Below are 18,339 nucleotides of genomic sequence, written 5' to 3' on the forward strand. Positions count from 1 at the left end.
TGAATTCTAACATCAAACTTCCACAAAAGGAGAATTAAAATTGACACCGTAAACCACTTCCATGTGTACTCTGAATCTTACTGATAAAATAATGTAAATCTAACTGTTTATGGATACTCATGATTAGCTTACTCTTTTAAATGCAAAGGGATTCAGTGCATTTTAAAAATGGATCAATCTAAGCTGGTGATTCTGTTAAAAAGAATACAAATATATATATATATATAGACTGTGATGGTCAAGGCTTGTGGAACCCTTAATCTATGTTGAAGAGGGAATGGATTGGAAAGAAAGGCCAGGTAGTTAGAACAATAATGACAGAATAGAGAGCTTAGGGTCACTATAGAAGAAATAATCATGTATCTTGATAATTTCTAATTTCTATTTTATAGCCAAAAAGACCACTGAAAATATGTTTTGTCCTATTTCTGAGTAATATTTCTTAAAATATCACCCTAAATGTTCTAATGAACCAGGCACATTTTTTGTAAAGTTGCTCAGTTTAAAGACTTTATGTAATTTCGTTCTTGAAAGGGAAAGGGATACATGATACATTTCTAAACAAAACAGCTAACAATATACACTTACCTTTTTCTGCTGGGCTCAAAACAGTCACTGTGGAGAGAAAAGGAAATGACTGTTAGAAGAGAGGACAAAGGAGACTAAAATATCAGTTAAGTTTTTCACAGTATTATACTTTGAACAAGTTACATAATGGTTAGGGTTAGTGGTTAGGATTAGAGTGATTAAATTCTATCTTATATTAGCTTCTTTCTCTTAAATATTTAGTAATTAAAAATACGCAGACCATTGAGATGGGTTAGTGGTCAAAGGTGCTTGCTGCCAAGCCTGAAAACCTGTTTGATCTCCAGGACCTATATGGTAGAAGGAGAGAAAGGATTCCCCACTCATGCCATGTCATTCAGGAGCACACATCTTCCACAGAATAAATGTAATAAAATTTTTAAAAGCATTAGCATTCATTTAACCATTATAGAAATAACATTTTGGATGAAGCAACAAATCAAATTACATAAGAGATAAATAACAGGGTGTCATAAACGTAAAAACTGATAAATTAGGAGAGTATTATAAATGTCCCTCAAGTGTATGATAGTTATATCCCTGTTAACCCACTGCTGAAAACATCATTAAACTGAAAGTGCTGGGCTTGGGATATAGGTCAATTGGTAGAATGTCTGCTTAGCTTCCTCTCATTTCCTAGCACCACATAAAACTAGAAATGGTGTTCCATGCCTGCAATCTTGGAACTTGGGAGGTGGAAGGAGGAGGAGTCATAGTTCAAGATCATGCCCAGCTATATAGTGAATTCAAGGGCAAAGTAGAAAGAGAAAAATGGAAAGAAAATTATTTTAATACATCTAAATTATGGAATCTCATAGTTTAGTGTGCCTAACCTATTGTATTGGCCAGTATTATGTCAGCTTGACAAAAGCTAGAATCATCTGTTAAGAAAAGGACTCCATAAGACTGGACTGGAGAGGAGTGGTTCTCAGCCTGTGGATCACATCTTTTTTGGTAAACCTCTATCTCCAAAAATATTTACATTACGATTCATAACAGTAGCAATATTAAAGTTTGAAATGATAATAAAAATAATTTTATGGTTGGGGGGTCACCACAGCATGAGGAACTGTATATTAAAGGCTCACAGTATTAGGAAGGCTGAGAGCCACTGATGTGAGGCATTTTCTTAATTAGTGATTCATGGGGAAAGGACAGCTCACTGTGGGTAGTGCCATCCCTGTGCTATGGTCCTACCCCTGGGCTGGTGTTCCTGGTTGCTCTCTAGGGATCAGACTGAGCAAGCCAAAAGAAACAAGACAGTAAGCAGCAACCCCATGGCCTCTACATCAGCTTCTGCCTCCAGCTTCCTGCCCTGATTTCCCTCAGTGATGCATGATAAGCTTTAAGGTAAAACAAATACTTTCATCCATAAATTGATTTTATTACAGCAATGAAAACCCTAAGTAAAATGCCTATCTTATACGCCCTTAGAATTCTTAGGTTAACCTACCACTGGACAAAGATTATCTAATAAAAAGCCTGTTTGTAATAAAATGTTGGCGACCTTATGATGCATTGAATACTGCATTGAAAGCATTAGGCTTGGGACTAGATTCTAGTCTCTGGAGATTTTCTCACATATTGCTTCTAGCAACTCCAGTCATCCCTTGCAGGTTTACTGTGAGTTGTGCATCACTTGGGTTTAAAATACCATTGTAAAATGGTACCTATCTGTCTTTATCATCAGCATCATCTGTGTGTAATTGATTCTGAGGGAAGCAGAACTACAGTTTTATTTATTTTTTTGTCAGAACAGTTAAGAGTAAGACAAATGGGGGCAGGGAGCAGAATCAAAAGAGGGAGAATATATTTTACGTGCTATTACTTCATTCCTTTCATTCATTATAGTTTTCCTTCCATTTACAAGCAGGTGTGCATGTGCTTTTTATTCTTTGAATGAACATTTAAATGGAATTTTTAAACAATGTCACATTTTGTCAGTGTTAAAAATCTGATCACTTTATTTCTTTTTTTCCCCTAATACACAAGTTTGTAGTGGTACAGATACACTATGGAATTATATTCAGCTGAAAAGAAAAATGAAATCATGACATTTGCAGTCAAATGGATGGAACTGGAGAATATTATTATACTGAGTAAGGTAACCCAGAAGCAGAGGCACAAACACTGCCTGTTCTCTTTTAATTCTGGTTTCTAGTTCTGAATCTTTACAGTTGCATATATAACTTGAGAAATAAAAAGCCAAAAAAGTAGGAAAGGATCATTGAGGAGGGGAGGAGGAATACTAGAGAGAGGAATAGCAGCACACAGGTGCTATGAAGGGTAAATGGGAAATGGAGGGGTTGGCTTAATTGAGCAGAAGGGTAATACAGAGGAAGAGGTAGGAAGAAGAGATAAAGAATACTAAGGACATTTTTAAAAGCCATAGGGAAACACATTATTTTATAAGCTTATTTAAAATACATTCTATGAAATCTATGTATATAACTCTTTGTAACTGAGTTACCCCACATAGGAGTAATAATACTTTCCTGGAACCACAGCGAGTCTAACAAAAACCCCAGTGCCCTAGGATATCTCCCTTCAAGTTGTTGGTTATGGGATCCAAGATATCCCTCAAAACAATATAGGTTATTGCCATTCCCTTTGTTTACTTCATACAACTTGAAGGTATGACCATATTGCCTAAGACACCATACACTTTGGTTACAGTGCTTAGAAGAATCAAGGTGGTACTGACTTGGAAGCCTTCTCTCTAATGTCTAGTTATCATAGTATAAGAAGATGCTATGCAAGCTGCCAATGGAGAAGAATTATTAACAATTTTATCCATCTGCTAAACCTGAGAACCACAACAATGACTGAACTTACAAGATATCCCAAGAGTGCAAAAGTTATGCTTGTTGACTAAATAGACCTTTGTCTAAATAGACTTAAATAGATAGCTCATCTCGGTTACTGTCAAACAAACAAAGACCTGTGACTACAGAAGAAAACCTGCTACTACGATTTTCTAAATTAATACAGCTATGGCTGTATTGAAAATAGCCTTTTACTAATATATAAGTGCACCTCTCACCCCTCATCAAAAACCCTTTTTTCCCTCAGCAGATGGGGGTTACTAGAGAGATCCACAACTGATCAGAAGGCAGAGAACACCTGACTGCTGAATGCTCACCCCCAACTGGAACACAATCTCTATAAGTTGGCTCAAGGAACTTAGCATTAGAGGGGACAGAAAGATTGTAAGAGCAAGAGGATCAGAACATCTGCTGTGAGTGTCTTCCTGGCATGCCTGGAGTGCTGCACCCATATTCTCTCAGTGTGATTGGATATGAACTTCACCAGTTGACATGTTGACATGGAAGTGTTGATAGAGAAAAATTTCACAAGGCCTCACACCTAGAGGAAGAGTTGAAAAGCTGCTAAGAGAGAGAGAATTGGTTTTCTTCAGGGATGACCCCCTGATAGATTTTCCAATTCTAACTGGTCAGTCCTAACACATACACATACATATACATTCTGGTAACACTAATTGGACTCCTTAAGGTTTGTGTGTGTGTGTGTGTGTGTGTGTGTGTGTGTGTGTGTGTGTGTGTTTGTACAATAGGAATAAATATAGAAGAATGAATTGTAGAGAGTGTGAGAAGGTTACAGAGGATGAGATGGAGGAGCAGAGGGAGAGGTAAAAATTTTGTAAATATAGTGTGCTGGTATATGAAATTCTCAAAAGGGTTAAAATTAAAATAAAACCAATGAATGAAAGTGATATACTGATAATATAAATGAAATTAAACAAGAAATGTGGATGGGTCAGTCTAGGACTTCATAATTTTTGTACATGCCATGACTGTACTGGTGGCCCAAAGCAGTGAACTAGGCTAATTGCATCTCTGTGAAATGGAGTGTGTAGGTGTGAGAGATGGCTCAGTAGTCAAGAGTGCTTGCTGTTTTTGCAAAAGACCTAGGATCAGTTCCAAGCACTCATGCCACACAGCCTACAGCTGCTTACAACGCTAGTTCCAGAGCATTCAATACCTTTCTAGCCTTCCTGGCCATATGCACAATATGTACATGAGTACACACACACACACACACACACACACACATCTGAAAAAGTAAAACTAAAACATGAAGTAAGTAAAGCTGAGTTGCTTGGAGACTAATAGTTAAAAAAAAAAAAAGTGGCCGATTAACTGATCTTTGGTACATCAGGCTGAATACTCTTGCTCTTAATTATTTACTGCTTGTTTGTTTTGGCTCATGGTTTTTATTTATTTATTTTTTTTTGGTATTCAGGAATAGTTCCTTTTTCCCTCTTTCTTCCTTTCTTCCTTCCTTCCTTCCTTTCTTCCTTCGTTTCTTTCTGCCACTCTTTTATTGAGTATTTGGGAATTTCACATCAGGTACCCCAATCACTCTCATATTCCAAACTTAACCATTTTGTGTTGTCCATATACTCACTGAAGCATGGTCAAATTCCTAGTGGCCAGCACCCCTGCCCCTCCTACTTCCCCAGAAGGATAAATCTTTTTATGCCTGTATCTGCATCAGAAGCCATCAACTGAGAAGAGTCTTGTAGTGGCCAGTGAGGGGCAGGGTCATCTCTTCCATCCACCGATGTTACTTCAAGAGGCTGCCCAGACCACGGACTTAGAGTGGGCTTTGTTGCTAACAGGTCTTGCAGACAGAAAGACTGACCTACTCATAGCTCTCAGCAGCTGCACAGGTGTCAACATGGCCACAGGTGTCCATGTCATTCATATGAGGATGTCCTGAAGAGGCAGCAAAGTCCAAGGACATAACCAAATCATCAGAGACAAAGACTACATATGTCCACATTTATCTCAGGATTCATTGGGTCCTGGGGCACCAGCTTGGAACACAGACACAAACATGGCTTCTGTTGGCTTCGAGGACCATAGTGGTCCTTTGAGGAGGTCCAATCCAGAGAATGAGCCTTTATTCATGTCAAGCTTCTGTCATAGCCCAGAGCTAGCGGGATCCCTTAGCTGGGTGGCAGATTTAGGGGCAGAGTCTGTGTTTGCATAAGCTCCAGGCTATTATACATGTATCAGACAGACTGGATGATGACAGTATGTCCCCCTTTGGGCCCCTCTTTCACACTGCTCTGTTTGTTTTTCTAGATTTCTAACCTCACCATTACATATTTGTTTATTGTAGTGGTAACCCCTGGCCCAGGCTGAGGTGGGGCACCACTTCTATTTACTTATTTTTTCAGTCAAAGTCATAAAGTCGTGCATATAGTGAGGCCATGCGATGATTAGTACATGTATATGTTAGGCAATGTTTAAGTCCAGGTAGACATATTTATCAATTCTTTCTATACAATTATTTTTACCTTAATGGTGGGCCTTAATTCTCACTTGTTTAGCCATTTGCTACAAGAATCTGGGTGAGAGAGGATCACTTACCAATAATAGAATGAGACAATGTGTACACAGAAGAATGAGTGAGAACAGTGAGATTGCCAGATGAGGTACAGACAGCTTTAAGTATCTAAAGGACTCTTAATATGTAATGAGATTAGATTATACAATCCAAATGTAGAAGACAGTCAATGGCTGCCAGAAAATGAACTCAATAGCATTTTATCTTATTGTTCCTTTGCTTGTATATTTTCCAATTTTGTGTTTTTAATGGGTTTTGGGGTTCTTGTTTTGTGTGTGTGTGTGTGTGTGTTTTATTTCTTTTCTTTCAATTTTTTCATTCTTGTTTGTAGTTTTTTGTTTGTTTGCCTGTTTTCAAAAGAGAGAAAGAAAAAGTGTTGGTTGAAAACTAGTTGTTAATTGAAATTTCACAACTATTATTATGTTTCTATTTCATAGCCATGACCTGGAGTTTCTTCCGTGTTCTTGCTATACTACATTTGTTGATTATCCTATTAAGCCCCACATACTCCACCTTTCTAAATTTAGCTTCATGTCTACTTACAAAGAATCAGAAAATATGCAAGAGCAATGGGTATAAAATGCTATTCAATGGTAACTCCACTGTTTTACTTCCCCAGCAGAAAATCGAAATTTGAAGAAACCGCAGTTATGATTACCTATCATCTAACCATAGTATTCTATAAGCATACATTGGCAACTTTTTTATACAATTGGCCAACTGTCCATTTACCCAACAGATTCCCGATAAGAGAGTCATTATGCAAAAGTTTTAGATGACCCTTAAAACATTTCATTCCAAATATGACTGGGATATTTTAGTCTCTTACTATAATAATGTAAAATATAATGTTAAAAATAAAGAAAAAATCAACACTATAAAAATAAGTGCCATGATCTTTTAAAATGTGGTATTTCTCCCTCAGAAGTTTATAACTTTCAACTGGAAAGTTTGGAAGACAATATTTTCCATTATACTGACGGGTTCCTTACAGAATTTCATGTGTAAAAATACTTTTAAAATCAATATCACTGTTACTCATGTGAGAATGCCTTCTCTTCTACCACATTTTCAAATGTTTGTAATGCAGACCTCACTCTGTATCTTCCCTAGGCTGGTGGCCTTTGTCACCTTGCTGCTGTTTTTTTTCATTCTCATCCTCCTATCTTCTTCATCATCATTATTAGTAAACTATGTAAAGCTGCATTTTTTGTCCATATTTTACTTCTGTATTCTGCATGTGGTTCATATAAACTAATCTAATTACATGTTATGAGTCCTGCAGTTACTTAAATCTGGCTGAGCTCCATCTGGAGAACTCTCTGTTCTCAATCATTCTTCTGTATACACATTCTCTCATTCCAGTACTGACAAGTAATTCTCTCTCACCCATAGACTGGTCTTTTCACTGCCTGTCCAAGAGAAAGCTGACAAGGCAGACCTGCGTTGGGATAAGGATATTAAGTGCTACCATATGTATCACAGAACTAAGGAAGAACATGCAAATATTCAAAATGCTATGCCTATTCTAAGAAGACCTGAAATATTCAACTCTTTTACTTCTATTGTCTTCAGAAATTGAAAAACAGGAAACGAGGGCTTAGGTATAGTTATAAACAGCCTATTAAATGATGATTAGAGGAAATTCCAACACAAAAGCTAATCTGCAAAGACTGGACAGTATACTTTTTCAAATTTTTTTCTACTGCAGATGCCCATGAAATCTCTGGTTAACCACTATGTAGAGGTTACAAGGTCCTTGTACATATAGATAAGCACTAGGGAAAACAGGAAAAGAAGATGTTCATCTGTTTCCTACCCAGAATGCTGGGAAAGGATGTAGTTTATGACCTGGCAATCTTTTGATAACTGGAAAGCCAGGCTTAACTCAAATCCCTTAGACCATCCATCATGTTTATCATGTTTGTTTCTCCAGACTTTGTCCCTAGATATTGAGCATATATATATATATATATATATATATATATATATATATATATATATATATATATATCCTGTTTATAGATACATAGATACACATATATAAACAAAAAGTAGAATGAAGGCAGTGATGAAGTCTAAAGAGAGCTAGCCTTGGGAATGTAAGACATACATGTGACATGAAAGTACAAGGAGAGACTATTTGGGGAAGTAGACGTACCATCAAGAGTAAGAGAACAGGAATAGTTAAGAGTGGTCAAGGGGAAAATAGTACAGTACAACAACATATACTTATAAAAATGTTACAATAAAACAAACTTCTTTGATAACTAAAATTTTAATAAGATAATATGTAAAGGATGAAAACCTCTAGAATGAGAAAAGAGATTAAAATACCAATAGAAAATCTTCTAACAATTACAAGTACAGGATAAGACAGATTTACCACCAAATTCTGCTGCATCTTTACATATGAGCTATCAACTATTAGCAATGATGCTAAAAATATTCCATAAATAGAAAAGAGAGAAACACTACGAATCTCAATCTCATTCTGTGAAGTTAGTATTATCTTAGTAACAAGACTAGATATTCTCTGTGTATTTCTGTCTTTCTCCCTTTTCTGTGGTTGTTTGAATAGATATGGCTCCAACAAACTCATGTGTTTGAATGCTTGGCCCATAGGAAATGGCACTATTAGGAAGTGTGGCTTCATTGAAGTAGGTGTGGCCTTGTTGGGGGAAGCAGGGGTGGGCTTTGAGGTCCCATATAAGTTCAAGCTATGCCCAAAGGGATAGACTCCTTCTGTTGCCTTCAGATCAAGATGTAAAATTCTCTGCACCTTTTCCAGTGCCATACTTACCTGGATGTTGCCATGTTTCCCACCATGATAATAATGGATCATAGCTCTGAAACTTACATCTGGAAACAACCCAGATGTCCATCAACAGATGAATGGATACAGAAAATGTGATACATTTACAATACTCAGATATTAGAAACAATGACTTTACGAAATTCCTAGGAAAATGGATGGAACCAGAGACTATCATTCTGAGTGAGGTAACCCAGTCACAAAATAACACACATGGTATGCACTCACTGATAAGTGGATACTAGCTCCAAAAAGCTCTGCATACCAAAGAAACAATTCACAGACCTTATGAAGCTCAAAAAGAAGGCCAGAATGTGGATGCCTTCTTAGAAGGGAAAACAAAACACTTGTAGGAGGAAATACAAGGCCAAAAGAGAAGCAGGGATTGAAGAAAAGACCAATCAGAGGCTGCCTCACTGGGGGATCCAACCCACATGCAGCCACCAAACCCAAGAACTATAGCTGATGCCAAGTAGTGCTTCATGTCAGGAACCAGATATGGATGCCTTCTCAGAGGCTCTGCCAGAGTCATACCGATACAGCTGAAGATGCTGTATCGGTATGACTAAACACAGGGAACCCAATGAACGAGCTAGAGAAAGGACTAAAGGAGCTGAAATGACTCTAAGATTATATCTTACACCAGTTAGAATGGCTAAGATTAAAACAAACAAACAAACAAACAAAAACAAAAACAAAACAAAACAAAACAAAAAACCCCTCAGGTAACAGCCGATGCTGGTAAGGATGTGGAGTAAGAAGAATACTCCTCCATTGCTGTGTGATTGAAAGCCAGTAAAACCACTTTGAAAATTAATCTGGTTGTTCCTGAGAAAATTGGGAATAGTTCTACCTGAGGACCCAGCGATACCACTCCTAGGCATAAAACCCAAAGATGCTCCAACATATAACAAGGACACATGCTCCACCATGTTCATAGCAGCCTTATTTATAATAGCCAGAAGTTGGAAAGAACCCAGATGTCCTTCAACAGAGGAATGGATACAGAAAGTGTGGTATATTTACCCAATGGATTACTACTTAGCTATCAAAAGGAATGACTTTAAGAAATTTTTAGGCAAATGGATGGAACTAGGAAATACTCTTAAAGAGGGTATGTACTCACTGAGAAGTGGTTATTAGCCCAAAATCTCACAATGTCCATGATACATCCCACAGACCATATGGAGCTTAGGAGGAAGGAAGGCCAGGGTGTGGATGCTTTAGTCTCACATTGGGGTGGGGGACAGGATAACTGATGGAGGTGGAGAGAGAGAAGAACCTGGGAGGGAGAAAGAAGGAAGAGGAAATAAGGTGGTCAGTATCAGGTACTAGAGGGGAAGGGAGAGAGATACAGAGGGTCAGGAAATCTAATAAAAATATGTAGCAGTATGGGATGAGGAACTGGAGATAGCCACTGGAGGATCCTAGATACAGGGAAGTGGGAGGCTCCCAGGACCCAACCGTGATGACTTTAGAGGAAATGTGCAGAGGATGGGAGATAGAACTTGTAGAGACCACCTCCAGTAGATAGGCATTTACCCAGTTGAGGAATGGGACCACCCACTCATCTCAAAAAATTTAACCCAAAATTGTGTAAAGAAATGCAGGGACAAAACATGGAGCAGAGACAAGAAAAGGCCATCCAGAAACCTGCCCACTTAAAGGATCTATCCCATCTGGAGACACCAAACACTGACACTATTGCTGGTGCCAAGAAGCTCTTGCTGACAGGAGCCAGTATAGTTGTCCCCAGAGAGGCTCTGCCAGCACCTGACTAATACAGATGTATATACTCACAGTCATCCAATTGTACTGAGACTTCAGACTCCAGTGGAAGAGTTAGGAGAAGGTTTGAAGGAGATGAAGGGGATTGCAACCCTTAGGAAGAACAGCAATATCAATTAACTGGACTATCCAGAGTTCCCAGGCATTAGACAACCAACTGAAGAGTATACATGAAGGGACTCATGGCGCCAGTCACATATTTAGCAGAGGATAGCATCAATAGTCCTTAGTTCTGAGAAGGCTGGATGCCCCAGTGTAGGGGTGTGCTAAAGGGGTGAGGAAAGAGTGTGTAGGTTGGTGGGGGAGCACACTCATAGATACAAAGGGGAAAGAAGGGACAGGGGTTGTGGATGGGAAACTTTTAAAGGAGACAATATTTGAAATGTAAATAGATAAAATGCCCAGTATAAAAAGGGAAGAAAACAACCTCTACAGCCAGGCATAGTAGTGTATTCCTTTAATCCCACATTAAGGAGGCAGAGGCTGGTGCAGATCTCTGAGTTTGAATCTAGCCTTGTCTACAGAGCAACTATCAGGACAGCCAGGACTACATAAAGTAAACCCTGTCTCAAAAATCTAAACAACTAAAACAGCAAACAAAAGAAAAACAAAAGACCTCTACAAGGAAAAGCTTAAGACATTAGAAAGTAGATGGACCACCTATATTCATAGATTGGTAGACTTGATTTTGTGAAAATGACTGTCACTAAAAGTCTACAGATTCAATGCAATCCCCCATGAAAATTCTAAAAATATTCTGCACAGGGCTAGAAAAAAATTCCTAGAATTTATATTAATGTAATTTTACTGCATATCCAGTAAAATCCTTAGCAGATAGAGTAATACTAGAGACATCACAATACCTGCCCTTAAATTACACTGAAGAAATAAATTTAAAATTTTGTTTACTTTTTACAATGTAGCTTCCCCCTTCTCCTTGTCTCACTGTACCCCCCCCTCCACCCTTTTCCTCAAAGAATTGTTAGCCTCCAATGGATGTTAATCCACCTTGGCACATTAAGTTGCAGTAGGACTAGGTGCATCTTCTCCTATTGAGGCTATACAAGGTGGCCCAGTTAGGGGAATGTGATCCAAAGGCAGGCAACAGAGCCAAAGACAGCTTGTCCTCCAGTTGTTAGAAGTGAAGACTGTGTGAAGACCAAGCTACATATCTGTTATATATTGTGTAGGGATCCTAGATCTATCACCTGCATGCTCTTTGGTTGGTGGTTCCGTTTGTGAGAACCTCTATGGGCCCAAGTTAGAATTCTGTAGGTTTCCTTGACCTATTGGCTCCTCCAATCCTTCTTCCCCCTCTTCCATAAGATTCTATGGGCTCTGCCTAATGTTTCTGCATCTGTTTCCATTAGCTGCTGAGTGAAGCCTCTCATAGGAAAGTCATGTAAGGCTCCTGTCTGCATGTATAGGAGAGTATCACTAATAGTTTCAGAGGTGGGCTCTCTCTCTCATGGCATGGGTCTCAAGTTGGCTATTCTCTCAATTTCTACTCCATCTTTATCCCAGTACATCTTGTGGGTAGAAGGTTTTGTGGGTGGGTTGGTGTCCTCATTCCTCCATTTTTTTGCTTGGTTACTGGAGGTAGCTGTTTCAGGTTCCATGTCCCCTATTGCTAGGTATCTTAGCTAGGGTCACCCTAATAGGTTTCCAGGAGTTTCCCTTGTCCTAGGTTTCTAGTTCTTCATAGCGATGACCCCCTCCACCAATCTCAGTTCTTCTAGTTCTCTTTCCTTCTGTCCTCCCCATACATGATCCCTCCTGTTCCCCTCCCCACCCCTTCTTCTACTCAGTTGCCACACTCCATCTACCCCCAATGTCTGTTTTATTTCTCCTTCTCTGTGAGATTCAAGCATGCTCTCTTAGGTCCTCCCTGTTACTTAGCCTCTTTGCATATGTGGACTGTAGCATGATTATCCTGTACTTTATGGCTAATATTCACTTATAAGTGAGTATATACTAAGCCTGTCTTTCTGAGTCTGGATTACCTCGTTCAGAATGTTATTTTCTAATACCACCCACTTGCTTGCAAATTTCACAATGTCCTTGTTTTTAATGGCTATGTGATACAAATTCTTTAAATGTACCACATTTCTTTGTCCATTCTTTGGTTAAGGCACATCTAAGTTGTTTCCAGTTTCTGGATATTAGAAATAATGCTGCTATGAACACAGTTGAGCAAATGTCCTTGTGGGATGGTGGAGCACATTTTGAGTACATGCCCAGGAATGATATAGCTGGGTCTTGAAATAGAACTATTCCCAGTCCTCTGAGACACCCCAAATTGGTTTCCAAAGTGGTTGTACAAGTTTTCATTCTCACCAGCAATGAGGGAATGTTTCTCTTGCCCTATATTCTCACCACTTGGACTTAAGTTTAATGCAGGACAGTAAATATGGATCTATTTGCATTCTTCTACATGAGAAGATCCAGTTAGACCGAAACCATTTGTTGAAGCTGCATTCTTTTTTCCATTGTATAGTTTGGGCCCCTTTGTCAAAAAAATCTAGTGTCTGTAGGTGTGTGGGTTTATTTTATTCAATTCTACTGTTTAACCTGTATTTTTTTATTCCAGTACCATATAGTCTTTATTACTATTGCTCGGTAGTACAGCTTGAAACCAGGGATTTTGATACCCCTAGAAATTCTTTTATTGTACAGGACTGCTTTGGCTATCTTGAGTTTTTTGCTTGGTTGGTTTTGGGGGGTTTTGTTCTTTTGTTTTGTTTTTGTGGTTTTTTTTTCATATGAAGTTGAATATTGGTCTTTCAAGGTCTGTAAATAATTGTGTTGGAATTTTGATGGGAATGGCATTGAATCTGTAGATTGCTTTTGGTAAGATGGCCATCTTTACTATGCTAATCCTGCTGATCCATGAATAGGAAATCTTTACATCTTCTGATATCTCCTTCAATTTTTTTTTCTTCAAAGACTTGAAATTTTTGTCAGTTGCTTGGCTAGAGTTACATCAAGATATTTTACATTATTTGTGGTGATTGTGAAGGTTTTGTTTCTCCTATTTCTTTCTCAGCTCATTTATAGTTTGTATAGAGGAGGGTTACTTAATTTTTTAGTTAATTATTGCTATCAATTTTTGACAAAGATGTCAAACATACACTACAAAAGGATGGCTTCTTCAACAAGTATTGCTAGGACATGTAGAAGAATGAAAATAGATCCCCATTTTATTACCCTGTTGAAAATCAGTTTAAAGTAGATCAAAACATGAAAATATGTAACTGATAGAGGAAAACACTTTAGAATATAAGCAAAAGCACAGGCATATAGGCAAGGACTTCCTGAAAAGGATTCCAATAGCACATCACATAATACAAAGAACTGACAGATGGTATTTCATGATATTAAAAATGTGTATAAAAAAAGAAAAAAACACCAGAGTGAAGAAATAGTCTACAGAATGAGAGGAAAATATTTTCTAACTATGCATCAGATTGGAGATATTTAGAATCTATATTTAGAATCTATAAAATAGAATATTTAGAATCTATAAAGCACTTAGAAAAGTAAACATCAAAAACTGAAAATCATGCTACCACTAAATAGGCCTAAAAATTTACTACATAGTTCTCAAACCAAATACAGCTGTTGTAGTAAACATTTAAATCCAGGTCCAGGGTTTCTACCCTGCCTTAAATCAATTAGCTCCCAAATGAAAGGCACACTTAAACCTTAAATGGTTCAAGATCTGGGCAGTGCCTACCCTCCATGCTGTTAGAATCTATTTTCCTATCAATAACCCTGAGTTATTACGTACTATGTTTCATGTTGGCTGCTCTTAGCTCCAGCTGAGCACCCCTCAGGGTCATACTCTCCTGACTCTTAAGCTATGACTGTTTCTCCTTCCGCTTTTCCTGCACCTTCTTCCTCCTCATTGTTCTCTCCCCTCAAACCCTCAAAATCTAAACCCCAACTATGTTTCTTCTGCCCAGCTATTAGTTGTCAGCATATATATTTACCAACCAGAATTGACTTGGGTGTAGGGTCACAGGGACTATGTGCTGACTCTAGGTCTTCAGGGCTCTCACTTAGTATTACAATAAACAGTAAAAGACAAAACTACAACATACAAGGATCAATCAACATTTTCAAAAGTGTTCAAAAAGTTGAGCCTCCCTGGAAATGCAAATTAAAACCACTTTGTGAGTTCATCTGACTCCAGTCAGAATGATTATCATCAAAGAAATAAAAACCAGCAAATATTTACAAGGATTCTGAAGAAACATCACTGGCTGGAATAAGCCATTACGGAAATTAGTAAAGAAATTCCTTAAAAATGTAGAAATAGAAATTCGAGATGGGAATATGTATCCTTGTTTCCTCAGGCCCAGGCTCAAATAAAATCTGTCTGATCTACTAACCTCTTTCTTGTGGCTTTCGGGAAATAGAAGCTACAGGTTTTGGCAACAGCTTTGGTGGACTTCAGCCAGGACAAGAACCCCAGAAGTTTAGGTGACACGGACTTTCTAGTTGTCCACAAAAGACTGCTTTAGAGAAAGTGAATGAAGAAGCTATTCATCAAGAGTCAGCACTATAGAAAAGATCCTGACATCCATCATGACAAGTAGCTATTCCAGAATCTTCCTTTTTATCAAGGCGCAACACTAGCTTCCTGTACTACATCTCAGAAAGAGTGCTTTTGTTGGTTTGTCTGTCTGCCTATCTGTCTGTCTGTCTGAAGAACTCATCAACCCTGGCTTAGGTCTCTGCTTGGAAGGATGATTCTTTTTCCTGAATATACTCAGACTTGACACTTTGGAAACTAGTCTCTAGATCTGGGGTTACCTTTTCTCCACTCTTGAGACACTGCTACCATTTGGACTCTCCTGGGTCACTAAGCACCAATTTGTATAAGGTAAGCCATCCCCATTGTCTACCTGGGTCACTAAGCACCAATTTGTATAAGGTAAGCCATCCCCATTGTCTACGGCATGAACAGCCATTTTCTTGGGTTTGTGATTACTACCGTCATGGGAGAAGAATTCAGAGAGCAAAAAAATTCCAGGAAATTTGTGTTTTCATTTCAATTGGAGTCAATGTCTGGAAGATCTCTATAATAAACCAGGGAAGAATGGGAATACTAAATCTGCCTTCTCCTTTTATGAATCAAGGTGAAATCTGAATTAATATATTCATTCTTGCGTGTCATTTCTGCTGTTAGTATTTTAGCTTTTGAACCTATCTTACTGCACACCAAAACTGCTATGTTTAGCACATCTCATTTAAACAATTAAAGGAAATGGATTAAACCAGAATCAAAAAGATAAATATTATATTTAATCTCATAATGTCTACATTAACAGTGTATCTACCAACTTATGCTTCTATATGACATAAAATTCAAAGGACGCATTTAAGAAAAAGAAGGGCAAACAGGAAAAACAAAGGTAGCAGTAGGACAAAAGAGATACCCAGTGTTCTCTCACATATAGAATCTAGTTATATATGTATATAGATTACATATGTATATATGCATACACAAGATATCAGAACAGACAGATTACTTGAACAAGAGGAAGGAGACCAAGAGGAGAGGCAAAGGAAAGGGGGAACAAGAAAAGCTAATGGAAAAGTGAACATAAACCATGTATAAAGATATGTATGTACGAAATGTGGATTGAAGCTCAATATTGTGTATACTAACCAAAATTTAATGATCAGAAAGTCTAAAAGAAATACAACTAACATAATTCAACATTACCACTCTTACGTATACAACCAAAAGAGTCTATGTTGGCACAACATATAGATACTTGTGCATTCATGTTAACTGTAGCATTTTTCATAATAGTCAAAACATGGAATTAGGCCACATGCCTATGAACAGATGAAAAGATAATGTGATACATATGTGCACACACACACACACACACACACACACACACACAAACACACACAATGGAGTTTGGTTTAACCATACAAATTAATGGATTCTGTAATTTGCAGGAAACAATTTTGAAACTAGAGAACATGATGTTAGGCAAAACAAATCAGACTCAGAAAGAAAATTAGCACATGTTTTCTTGCCTATGAAAACTCTAGAATTGAAAAAAGATAGCTATATACAAGTAGAAAAATCTACATGAAAGTAGAAGGGAGGTGCATGGGGAAGTAAGAAAGGGTCTAAGGGGATCAAAAGGCAAGGGAAGGTGGTGATGGGAGGGAAGGCAAGTATCACACACATACATGTCATATGAGTGTCAAGTATGTCATATATAGATAGACAGATGACATAAAAGCAGAGAAGGGACTTTTGTGGGCAAGAAAGCGGACAAGGAAGAGAGAAAACAACAAAGGATAATCTAGGTGATTTTACACAAGGTACAATTATAGATACGTACAAAGATTTGATAATGAAACTCATTTTATATGCTAAGTAAGACATTTAAAGAAAGAAACAAAGGCACGTTTTTAAGAAAATGAGAAACAACTTTAATAGTCATCTTTGGTTTTAATATTTCTTTTATTTTTTGAGATCATAATTACATCATTTCCTTCTTCCCCTTCCTTCCTTCAAACCCTCCCATACACTCTATCCTTCGCTTTCTTTCAAATTCATAGTCTGTTTTTCATTAGTTGTAGTTACACACATAGATACGTGTGTGTGTGTGTGTGTGTGTGTGTGTGTGTGTGTGTGTGTATGTATGTATGTATGTGTTTTCCTAAATACATAAATACAACTTACTCAGTCTGTATAAATATTTCCCAAATAGGGCACAAAAATTTTCAAGTACATGAAATATGTTCAACATGTTTACTCATTTAGGAAAAGTAAATCAAGCTACAAAATGATATCATGTTACACTATATCAAGGTAGTCATTTTTTTTTCTAATGGAAAAAGATATCTCTTTTATTGTTAGTAGAAATGTATATATTCGGCCATATTGAAAAAATAGTTCACAGGTTCCTCAGAAATTTATCATACAGTTCAATCATTCCCATCCTTCTTTCTGGTATATAAAGAATTATTTCCACATAAATGTTCACAGTAGCGTTGTTTGAAATAGAAAAAAATGGTGAAACATCCCAAATGTCCTTGAACAGATGTATAGACAAACTCTGGCAAAGACACAGAATAGAATATCAGTAATCTATTAAAGAAATAGTATACTGTTAAATGCTGAAATGTAGTTGGATCTTGCAAACATAATGCTAGTTAAAAGAATCCAAATACAAAAGAACACACACATGCAAGCATAGACACACAACAAACAAGCAAACAAACACACATTATAGAAGAGGCAAATACAGAGCTAGACTATAGATGAATGGTTGACAGGGACTAGAGGTGAAGGGAACAGGGAGTTACTTCTTCCTTTTTTATTTTTTATTGGATATCCTCTGCATTTTCATTTCAGATGTTATCCCCTTTCCACCAATCCCATCCCTCTCCCCCTCCCATTGCATCCATGAAGGTGCTCCCTCTCCCAACGATCACCTTGTACCTCAGCTTTTTTTTCCAATCCCTGCTCCTCTATTTGTCCCATTATTTCCTCCCATGAGTGTTTTATTCTCCCTTCTAAGAATGACTGAGGCATCCACATTCTGGCCTTCCTTCTCTTTCAGCTTGAGTTACTTCTTTCTTTAATATAATATTTTTAACTTTTTGAGAAGTTTATACATGCATACGAGGTGTTTTGACCACATTAACCCCTTGTACTTTCCCTTAACTCATCCCAGATATATCCTTAACATTACCAACTTAATATCATTTTATTAAATAACCCACTGACTTTAATT

The 18,339-nt window shown here is 37.6% G+C and overlaps 1 protein-coding gene across 1 annotated transcript in view; it reads right to left on the reverse strand.

The window, feature by feature from the left end:
- ZDHHC15 (zDHHC palmitoyltransferase 15) overlaps positions 1–18,339 on the reverse strand; it is a 131,927-nt gene that overhangs the window by 108,503 nt on the left and 5,085 nt on the right. The window contains exon 2 of the mRNA XM_080910801.1: positions 589–615. Coding sequence (XP_080766927.1) covers positions 589–615 — 27 coding nt within the window. The remainder of the gene's footprint in view (positions 1–588; positions 616–18,339) is intronic.

Source organism: Micromys minutus, assembly GCF_963924665.1.
Source record: "Micromys minutus genome assembly, chromosome: X".
NCBI lineage: Eukaryota > Metazoa > Chordata > Mammalia > Rodentia > Muridae > Micromys > Micromys minutus.